Raw genomic sequence first — 12,207 nt, 5'->3', positions numbered from 1 at the left:
CATGCAAGGCACTAGTTAATTTAATGCATTAGTTGCTGATGAAACACAAGCTTGTGTATGAGACCATATACAAATACTGCTGTTAAGTTGCGACAATAATTAGCAATATGATGCAACATAGATATTGATACAATGAGAATGCAAGATAGAATTTAAGATACGTACATTGGCCTGAGATAATTCCCTATATGTTTATGGAAACTATTTTTATGAATTTATTCATTTAGAAATAAATGGTTAAAAAAAACAGTTGATTCGCTGTAAACAGACAAATGAAAACTTTAAAACTGACTATATAAGGCGATACATCGCTGTTTTGCGACTACTCGATGTTTCAAATTACTATTTACTGTGTTCTCAAATGATCAAGTTTTGAATAAAAATGCAAAATAATTTATTCATATATACTTGACTAAATTTTAATTTGCAAGTATGTAATTTATGAAATTCTTCTTTGTTTTTTCTTGCGGTCTTAAATCATTATACGAACATGCATGCAAATCTTTTAAGGTCTGAAAACACATGTCTGTGATGTTATCATCATATGATGATTTTTAGGTGCTTTATTTTTTACAAAGATATTTTCTACGACGATGTTTTAAAACTGCGAAGCATTTGAACCGCTTTATTTTCGACGATGATGTTTTATATCACGATGCTTTCTCCTTACTTTCTTTTTTCACACTATGTTTTTTCTTTGCATTGTTTTCTCCTTGTATTCGTACGCGATATTTTCGGAGACCATCGTATTTTTTTTTTTTTTTTTTTTTTTTTGAAATGTGCAGAATGAGACATATGTATAAAATCATGTGTATTACTTTCAATACAAAATACAACAGATTTACTAACATTTATGCAATTCCCAAATTCCATAAAACACTATTAAAATTCAGATTTATAGCTAATGGAACTAATGGAATTTGTTTTCAAACAAATTTAACATGCAAGTTTGGATATCTTCACGTATGAGAAAAATAAAATGAGAGTTAGATTCTTACCAGTTTTCATAACAATGAATCTACCCTACAAAAACCCTCACTTTTAGATGAAAAGAGTTCACTTTAGAAGATGATCACACATTCAAGAATACATGATTTTATACATATTTTATTTGCAGTTGTACTCCTGTCTTCTCTGTTTTAATCCGTTATGTATATGAAAAATGAATTGATTTTTCTAAAGGAGGATACCCAATGAAAGGGGTTTGATGAATTATTTGAGATGAGCAGGTTTCGAACGCTGCCATACTGTGTTTAACGTTTCTTGTGGTTGTTTTCTAAGAACATCATTCGCGGTGCCATTTCTATTTTATATCACATTTCCTTCCAAATGAGGCATCGTAGCATCCAAATGGATTCACCCGTCAACAAAATTACTCCACACAAAACACTGCATCTTTTTATGAAGTCTTTTCTGCATCTTGCAAAACTGCTGTCTCGGTTGCCATTTAAAAGTTCCAAATCCCCTATTCTTTGAAAACAAAGCACGAATGCTAAGATCTAGCTTTGGATAAGTTAATTACCTTACAGTGCTCATGTACGTGGCTCTATCATACGCACACTAAATAGCACACTAACATGCCGCGCAAGAGCACTAGTACCATACAACGAGGCACTCTGTAATAAGGCAGTTAGTACGGAAGCCTGAGTAGGAGTCTGTTGTGCACTAGGTGACATGACAAAGGTCCTGTCCCAGAGCCTGCAGTTTTTCCATTATGAGTTTTAGTTTTCTGAGCAGAGCAGGCTGCTTAATGAAGAAGCGCATGAATGGTGCATCATCAACTAGTAGCCGCATGTGCACGTCTCTGTGAGTGGGCATGCTGTTATGTAATGGTCTGGAGTACCAGCCTCACCGCACACACAGAGGTTAGATGAGACAAATCCTCTTTTACAGAAATACTCTGAAAAGGGGCCGTGACCAGTTACAAATCTTGTTACAAAGGATGCCGAGATAAGTCGATCAGTGGAAACTTTATGGTAAAATACAAAGTCTGTCTGAAGTTGGTTACAGTTGGAAGTCTCTGTCCTGAAGTTGGAAGTCTCTGTCTGAAGTTGAACATAGAGATCTTTAAACCTTACCAGTAGACAACTTTTTATATGAGGAGTTTAAACAAATAAAATATATAAAGGAATATGTGATATATTCCAATAAGCAATTAATCAATATTTTAACATTATATGAAAACAATTCTACACAGAAATTATTCATAAAGTTCAGTAGTTCTCAACGCAACTACTTATCAATTTGCCAACCTTACAGAAACATCTATAATAAACAGGATTAAAACTTTTCATAAAAAAACTCAATATTACTTTCAATACAAAATACAACAGATTTACTAACATTTATGCAATTCCCAAATTCCATAAAACACTATTAAAATTCAGATTTATAGCTAATGGAACTAATAATTACAAGAAAAATGTAGACTATTATTTTTCAATTCAACTTAAAAAAATCTGTAAATTTATTTTCAACGATTGTAACACTAATCATAACTATTGCTGGATCATCCATAATAACACTCCTGTCATTAATGCCATTCAAACAATTAACATTCAAAACATTAACTACTAGGACTTTGAAAACTTATATACCTCACTTCCTCTAGAAGAAATCTATACCAGTCTACTTGATCTGCCTAAACTCTTCCCTGATATGCTCACAATTATGACTCTTAACAAATGGAAAACCTACCTAAAATGCACACTTTTTCATAACTACATCAGGTTTCAAAATCAACTTTTTAAACAAGTCAGAGGTTTGCCAATGGGCTTACATTCCAGCACCTCGATCTGTAATATATTTTTATTTAGCAAAGAATTTAACTTCCAAAAAAATCTACAACCACAAGAGTTAAATTACTACAAGCACACCTACAGATATATTGGTGACCTTATTACAATTAATAATTTTGGTAATATTGAACACTCCGAGATTTATCCAAATTGTCTTACACTTAATAAAACTAATAATTCACAAAATAGCATAGACTATCTAGATCTTCAAATCATTAACTACAAAAAAAATTTACTTTTTGACAAAACAAGAAACTTCAATTTCAATACTAACAAATTAATAAATTGGAACTCCAACATATCCAAAAAAGTAATTAACAATACAATAATAAATCAAATACAACGAATTAAAATTATCTGCACAGATACAATAGATTTACAACGCGAAATTTTACTCCTTATTAAAATTCTCAAAAATAATCTAATACCCATTCAATCTATTAACCATTGCTTTAAAAGAGCAGGCGTTAAATACTCACTCTAAATCATTTAACTGATAGGGATATGATAATTTGTTCCTAAACCTGAGAAGGCGGTATAAGTTGGATGACTATCAGTTGAAAGATTTGTATATAGTGTAATTATTCAGTTGTATATATTGTAAAAAGCTAATTGTCTTCAGACTTATGCTGTTTCTATGCTGTTACTAAAAAAATGGGCCTATTTCATAATCTTTAGTCTGTCTAATAGCTCTTACACAGTGAAAATTCCCTTTTTTCCTTTCTTAAATTCTTAATCATTGCGACACGACAATTAGCCAGAAATTAATTAATTTCCATTCACTAGTATTTTCAAAAAAATCTTAACAAACAGTTTCACTAAAATAAGAACTCCACATAATACATCCCTCAAGAATTCCGAGTCCCACCCACTACCATAAATTACTTCACCCAAGTCTTACCGACTGATATTATTCAAAGTCCCCACTGCCGCTAAGAATTTTTCGAACACCCTACACTTCTGAGTCAGACACGAAGAGAACACTTTGCCGACTCCCCACTAGAAAGAATGTAAGTTACTTAATACTTTTTCTGGCCTTTATATCTTCATGTACATTCACTGTTCTTATTATATTTTTTACTTTTATATTTTTGATTTGTTTTTACAAAGTTTGCATTATTTATCTTATTTTGTATTCTTCTATGTTTATTTCAACTTTATACTTTGAATTCTATTTCATAATGACAATTTCCAATGTTTAATTTTTACAAATAATATAGAACTCAAATGCGTAAACACGGGGGTGTCGGGGACGGTTACTCGAGTTTTTTCGAATTTCTCTACAGAGATTGCTTTTCACTCAAAATTGAATTGGCTTAAATGCTTCATAAGAATAAGTTCCTTGAGTATCAACATTGGTTCATAATCCCTTCTATTCGAGGAAATATTTGGCTTGACTAGAATTGCCGGTTTGGCTTAACCTTATTACTCGAGTAAAGACGAAACACCTTCGTATTTACGTATTTATTCTTTAGTTATTGTTCGTTGAACGGGAGTTGGTTTGTTCCCCTTGAAAAGTCAACTAATTCCCGATCAATGACAATGATTACATGCTTTTAATTTAATTTTTCCTTTTGCAATTGATGATTTAATTCCAGTCCCCGGTAGGGCATTATTAACATTACTTTCAAGTTGCTTCATAACATCTTTCAAAATATAACTTACTAGTATGCATTCGCTCTTTTAGAATAGTTCTGCTTTAATTAAACTTAGGAGATAATATAATCAATTAATCAATATTGTTTAGGAAATAAATTATTAGATATAGATATAGATATATAGATATATAGATATAAAGAAATATGTGATTTCCTTTTGTATCTTTAATTACTGCGGATAAATTTTTAAACTAATAAGCTTATCGTAAGTATTTATTTTAAAATAGTTTGAGATGTTAACTAGAACCTGAAGAGAAAAATCAAAGCACAATTAGTATTTTTTTATTTTGTTAAATTTTTTTATAGGTAAACTCTTCTTTGAGGTGTTAGATTCTGACTTCAGAATGCAAAATTTTTAAAGCTTACTAATTCAGAAGTCAAACAACAAAAATCAGCGTTATATTTACAAATAACACTGATTTTTGTTGTTTGACTTCTGAATTAGTATTTATTCGGCGTGTTATTGTGTCTTAATTTTAAAGCTTAGTTTAAATTCTGAGAACTCACTGACATGTGTTTTAGCACACGTAATTCTTTTTGGTAAGATATCGGTTATGGTTTCTGGAGTGTATGAAATTCTGAATCATGATATGGAATTCAAAATCAACTATCCTTTAGTATGGATAGAATCGCTGCTGTCATCCAGAAAATAGATAAAGTAAAGCTTAGTAAGGTTGCTAAGAATATGATGAAACGTGTAGATGTGAATTAAAATGGAGAGCCATAGTGGGCAATATATGTCTCATAAATACGTATACTTATTATTTCTACAAAAGATTCACTGTTAAACTGAAGACCCTGTACCGTTACCTATACAAATAGATTTTGTTTTATTTTTATTTTAATCTCATAATAATTTTCCTCCCTTATGATAACTTTATCTCGTTTAATTTAACTTTTATTTTGTTATAAAAGAATTATTAGGAAATGTCTATCATTTAACGAAATAGTAATTTTTAATCTAAACATATTTAGAAACTGCGGAAGAAAAGAAATGGAAAGGGGGACAGCTGAAAGTTTGAGTTAATAAAATTTTATATTAGCACTCTTTCATCTCCATTAAAGAAATTTGAGTCTACAATAACGCAACGACCTTTTCTTTGCTTTCAATAACTTTGTAACTTTTTAAAAACAATTGTTAATTTTACTAACATATGTTTTATACTTACAGACTGTTGGAATCATATTCAAACTAAGCGATGCAATTCTAGGTCTAACAGTTCTTGCATGGGGAAATAGTATAGGAGGTAAGAAATTCAGAAAGTTTTCTTCTATACAGATTAAAACAATTGAAGACACAAAAAATTCTGATGCTATAATTTTCTTTTCCAGATTTCATTTCAAATTTATCTGTTGCAAGACAGGGTTACCCAAGAATGGGTATATCTGCCTGCTACGGAGGCCCTCTACTGAGTATCCTTTATAGTATTTTGCGTAAGGTTTTGTCATTTGTAGGAATACCATATGAATGCATTCTAAAATGAAAACCCATGCTATTTGTAAGAGCAAATTAATAAAAAATTATATCTTTTTCGAAACATGGAACGTAGAGGGAAAATGGACAAAGAAAAATATTTTTCTTTTAATTCGTTCGCCACCGATCTCTCTCTCTGTCTCTTTTTTTTAACAGTAAATAAGAGCTCTAAATAAAAGAGGTCAAAGCAGTTATTTTATGAAAGTAAATTACAATTTCAGCGTAAAATTCTTTTGACTTCGAAAAACTTTATTTTTGTAATAAGTAAGCCTTGAAAATTGATTATAACTTCTGTATGCATACCTAGATCTCAGTGCATACACCAAAGCTTTCTTCTTAAACATGAAGAGTGAATATCTTCTTTCTGTTTAGATAAATAATTACTTTTGGAAGTATATTTCATTGTCTCCTAAAATAATTCCGAGTTTAAGTGGTAAATATGCCTAAATAATTTATTTCTCCAAATTATTTTCAGACACTAATTTTTACGATGTGCAAGATTTATTTCTGTGTGTTTCTCTGATACAAAATCCCTTGGACGCATTTAAGACTTAAGGAAAGAAAACCCACTCACATATCAAAAGCTTATTCTATGGGAAAAGCAATAAATTTGTAGGAACTTGTTTGAGAGCGGGTAAATTTTTCTTTCTTGAAAATACAAGAAGTGGACCTGAAAGTGACCACGGTCGTGACGTCATATATACTGATTCGGTAACGCCGGTTTCGGTTACTTGTGATTTATAATAAAATGGAAACTGAAACCATTTTTTTATGTTTCTAAATGCATTTGAAATTAGAGCTCAACACAGAGCAATATTGTGATAAATGGATCGAACACATACTGCACTAGTGATTTCACAAAGAAAATAGAAAGAGCGATGCATCCATATATGAGGGATGAAAATAGTCACTACTTTTGTTCTCAACTTGCAGATCATCTCTCGGATTATGAAGCAATTTTTCACCTGTCACTCTGCTTGGCAACTAGCATTATATTATACTGACAGCGGATTGTGGTCAGAAAGTGTTTTATTCTTCTCTTTAGCTTTATACCAATACTTCTCCGTTAAAATTTCTCTCCATACTTTTATACTATTTCCAGAATTCTCTCCATACTTTTATACTATTTCCAGAATTCTCTCTATTCTCATTGGTTACGCTATAACCATCGTACCCTTTTTTATTGGTGTAATGGGATAAGAATGATCTTTGCTTTTGTCATCCCTTAAAATAATACATTATATTTCAGGGCTTATATTCATATGCAACCCCAAATAAAGCGAAATCCTGTGTTTTATTTTATTGTTTAAATATTAATCATTAATTTAGCTTAATTTATTAAATTTTCATTTATTCTTTACATTTTACTGAACTGTAATAACTTATAACCCTTTTAATTATTAACTATCCATTTTAATTATTAACTATCTTATTTATTTTACTTTTGTTCCTCTTTCCTACAACTTTCTACAGAGCTCCGGCACGTCTAATTTTCTAAATTAAGCTGCAAATGTATTTTGATATAAGTCACTATTTGTAGCAAAATATCATATATCTTTCACTTTCTTCGCTTTCATTAAAATCATCACCATAAATATTTCGGACATATTTTACATTCTGTACCTTTTAATGAATTTCATCCAAACTTCGGGGATTTCTGGAAAATGAAGATGAATATTTTTTGAGCAAAAATCATTTATGTAAAAGAAAAACAGAATTTAGTGTTTGAAGTATTTAATAATTTTATTTAGAAGAATCATTAATCATAACAGTATAATGATAGATAAGGGTACCTTTATCTCATACTTGTCACTTTAATATTAACAACTAGTGAACTGAAGTTCTCATTCTATCACCGGATCAAAATGTCAACTAATATTCGAGCCATATATGAAAAATGTGAAATCCTTTGCCTTTTAAAATGTGAGAATTAGTTATGTTATTATTAGGTTGCCAAAGTATTCTTTCTGATGTTTCTTAACTCATTTGAAGATCTACTTTTGGGTATAGGAATACCATACACTCTGAGGATTGCAAAATGTGGAGAGCCACTTGAAGTAAGATGACCTTTACTAATATTTAAGTTTATTGTTAAGATGAATATGTTTCAAAAACTTTAAATTCCTTAAATCTTTTTATTGCTTGTTTATTAGTATTAATATATTAACTCTGTGGCCTAAAATTCAACGTGTCCTAGATTCAAATTCCGGTTATGACTAATAATGCATTTATTATCAGCTTTGGTGTTTTCTAACGAGTATTAAGCGATATCAAAATAATACTATAAAACATGTTTCTGTGTTTTATCTTTTCGCCTTCTTCTGAGTATGAAAAGAATTAGTTAATCAATTTTAAACGTACCTTTTCAGTTTCTATAGAAACCATTTAAAATTCTTAAATTAATTTTGATAATAATGAATTAACTCTTCAATACAAGCTTCATGCATCAGTTTAGAAAATCTCTTATAAAATGCAGTATTTTTCTTACCCTTTATAGATAGCTCTGTAATTACTTTTATACAAATGTACAATTTAGCAAATGTACAATTATTTGCTATAAGATATTAGCCTAAAATAATATTGTACATACGCCTGTAATATTTGTATACTATCACTGTAGGATAAAACATCTATAAACTAAACAGAAACTTTAAGGCTTTATTCGATAATTTAAAGCTATTTTTTATCAATACAAATGATTAAGTTATTATTTGTCAAAATAATAGCCATAAATGCGTATGTCAAAACTTTTGATGCAAAGGAATTAGAAATATATTTGCATTTTTGATACGTACGATGTTATGCGTCTGAGTTTAATAATCAGTTTTACAGCAGTTGCTACTTAATGTACATAAAAATGCTACGTAAAATTCATGCCCCCTCTCCCCAAGCTGTTCTCATTCGCCATATTTCTATAAATTATCTGACCGATGTTGTACCATTAGTCTTAATAAGCCGATTGTCCCCGTTGTTCTAAAATAAATGGAATTATTGACAATAATTTAGCAACGAAAATATCTAATCGAAACATTTTGTACTAATATACTTTGGCATCTATCCCACCCTTTTATTAAATGCAGCAAAATAAATAAAATAACAATACGCATTTCCTTGAAATAATCATCACCCCTCGTAAAAGTTCCGAAAATAATTGCAATGTATTTTGATTGTATACTATGTGAAATTTAGTTCTTCATTACAGCAATTATGTCCTTACACTATTTTGCTTTTATTTTCAGTTACAATATGACAGATTAATCACTTTGCTGTACGGTACTTTGACCATAATTCTCATTTGCACAATTTTAACCATGACAGTCCTTCGTTTCAACGCAAAGAGATATTTTGGGATCTTCTTAATCTGCATGTATGTAGCGTTCTTGAGTGCTGCCATTATGCTGGAAACTGGAATTATATGAGACATTCTTTACCCCATGACTTGTAAAGATCGCTGTGAAAGGAAATTCGTCCATCCTGTCATCACTGACTATGAGAATACAGAATTTCTGTGACTGCTCACTCCTGGGAGTTGACTAACGAATTTCTGCTAGTTAATACCCTACTTTCATGTTATTTAAGGAAGTATTGGTAGTAAATCAAAGTAAGCAATCATGGCGTGTTAGTGATTGTTCTTATGAAAGACATTGTGTTATTCATTGTGTGACTGAGAGAACACTTGTGTAAATCTGAACAACGATTCCTAATTATTATCTAAAAGCGTTTTCCACTAAATTTGGACTACATTCCTGTAAGTATGTTACAAGATTCATGTATGGAAGCAGTGAGAAAAATAAGATTTTTAATTATCGTTTATATTTTTAAAAAATGTTTCTAATTATCATAGACGAACTGAGTTTTCAGAGAGTGTGGTATTTTGTAATTCATCCGTATGTACTTGAATTAAAATAAATATCATGAAAACCCTTCTAGACATCGAGATTTCCGATTGCAAGTTAAAAATGGGTAAAAAGACTTAATTTTTGTGATTTTTCGAGACCTGTTATACACGAGTTTTAAGTATGCAACCTCATGAATACTGGAAAGATCTGATATCAATAATCTTTTCTTAGTCGAAGAGAATTACGAAACTATGCTTTCAAATGACTTCATTCCATCAATTAGTTCCCCCCCCCCATCAATTAGTTTTAAAATAGATATGAACAAGCCGATTGTGAAGAACATTAAAAAATTTGTCCTTTTAGACTGTTTGATCCTTTTAGACTTTGCTTGCTGATTCTATAAAGTAGGTGGCATTAAATTGCCCATTTTTTAGAAAACTGGAAAATTAACATATTATTTAATTGAATTTCCAGGACAAATCTGGGATTTTATTTTAAAGTTTTGTTTATATATTGTAATTATGTACAATGGAAATTTTAAAACATTTCTGTACGTTTTTTATTTCAGTAGTATCTTTGCAGCATTACACAGCATAATTATTTCAAAATCTTAAGGACCCGTGATTTTAAGAAATGCAAAAGATTAACGGAATGATCGTGATATATATTAAAAGTTCTGTATATTTGATACCGTTATTTTGTAAGAGTAGTGTGTTTCATTGAAATCCATTACACGTTTAACTAAACAATAACTTAATAGTTTTTCCTCTAATGGAATGTTTGCACATAATATTGAAAACATGTTTAATACTGAAAACATGTATCGGCATGTTTTACATAGTCTGCCCTACTTCCGAAATGTTTTGCGTCGGACTTCAGTAACACCTAGATAGGGCAAGAGAAAATCTTTTCTGACAGTTGTTATAACCGATTTTGGGGGCAGGAGGTAGTCTTCTATCTATTCATGTGCTTCTACCAATCACTCACCCTCAAACTTTACCTTTGTTGTGGTGGAAAGATAACAAACACATGAAAACCTAAAATATTAACTTAATCTTTTTTCTCACTACTTGTGAGTCAAACTTATACAAACGTATAATCTAAATCCGCTGGATTAACAGCTACTGTCTCGAAAGCACAGCCATTTAACCGGCTACAGCACCAGTGTTCCTACTTAAAGCTACAACAACAGAAAGGATTATAATAGCCTATTTTACTAAATTTCCCATTTACCATGACTCATGCCTAATGTCTGAAGATCACTTCTATTCTAATAGCAGCCTCTGCGGCAGGGCATAGCAATGACTGAAACATCTGTACTTTAAGTAATGCAGGTTATGATTCTTCCTCTAAATTTAAACTACGTTGCTTACCCTAAAACCTGCATAAACTTCTAGACTGAGGAAATACGCAACGAACAAGTTTGAAAATAAAATCTGAACTGTTAGTTTAATGAAATGTTACTCCATTTCTTGTATTTCGTACCGGAAATGATTCTGACAACGAGAGTTGTTTTAGGGTTCCGCTCATATACTTGCTGAACCGATGCTTAAACATCCTAATGCGTCCATTTAATTCAACAATGGATCTCCTACTGATTTCCTTCAATACGCGGAATTTGGATATTTAGCTCGTTCCTCCGCTTCAAACATTCTTCCAAGCAAACGGTCTTCTTTACTATTGTTTCCTAACTTCATATTTCTCATAAAGCCATTGTGTCCATTGATAACCAGGGCAGAAGATAACATACATATATTGCAGTTGCCTATTTAAGTGATTTTAATTTTCTATAACTTTAAGAAGCTTACTTTTTAATTCTTCCTTGTATTTCATTGTATATAAGATAGTTCTTACTTCTTTTAATTTAACAACAGTAATTATGTTTCGATGTAGAATCTTATACTTCTGTTTTATGTTTTGTAATTAGTGAAACTTTGTTAATTTAAAATAAAAGTAAGTACACGTGCATTTTAAATCATTTATATGTAAATCAATGTGTGTGTAATAAACAATTGTTGTTTTAACCAAAGCTGTGTTTTTCTTAAACTTTAGGTTATTTGATTCATTATAAGTTAATAATTGAATCATTATTTTGTTTCTTTTTGAATAGCTTCCTTTTAATAGTATACACATAAAAATGACGCAGAAAACAAACTAAACATGTCGTGTTAGAGACATTACATTACTCTATTAAATATACAGTTCCCTTCATGTCACAGGAAAAAGAAAGTTTTAACAAGAAACATTAAAAAAATAAACATAAAAAAAATCAGTTGTCTTTTTTTTTTTGTGTGTGTGTGTGTGTGTTTGTGTGTCCCTTCCAATTTCTAGATAGCCATTTAAAAAATGGGGGAAGTGTTTTGAGCCCATTATTATAGAAAAAAGCTGTCAAATGTTTTTTGTTTGGACAGTCACTTGCTTAAGAAACAAAATCTTCT

At 30.6% G+C, this 12,207-nt stretch overlaps 1 protein-coding gene across 1 annotated transcript in view; it reads left to right on the top strand.

Moving 5' to 3' along the window:
* LOC118195330 (mitochondrial sodium/calcium exchanger protein-like) overlaps positions 1-11,798 on the top strand; it is a 119,140-nt gene extending 107,342 nt beyond the window's left edge. Inside the window, exons 14-17 of the mRNA XM_035366631.2 lie at positions 5,628-5,703; positions 5,789-5,869; positions 7,923-7,987; positions 9,170-11,798. Of these exons, the coding sequence (XP_035222522.1) occupies positions 5,628-5,703; positions 5,789-5,869; positions 7,923-7,987; positions 9,170-9,349 (402 nt within the window). The 3' untranslated portion in view covers positions 9,350-11,798. The remainder of the gene's footprint in view (positions 1-5,627; positions 5,704-5,788; positions 5,870-7,922; positions 7,988-9,169) is intronic.
* The last annotated feature ends 409 nt before the right edge of the window (positions 11,799-12,207 follow it).

This window comes from Stegodyphus dumicola, chromosome X2, assembly GCF_044657685.1.
Source record: "Stegodyphus dumicola isolate Sdum_Otavi_A_Nest chromosome X2, ASM4465768v1".
Lineage (NCBI taxonomy): Eukaryota > Metazoa > Arthropoda > Arachnida > Araneae > Eresidae > Stegodyphus > Stegodyphus dumicola.
This window is presented reverse-complemented; position numbering and strand designations above follow the sequence as displayed.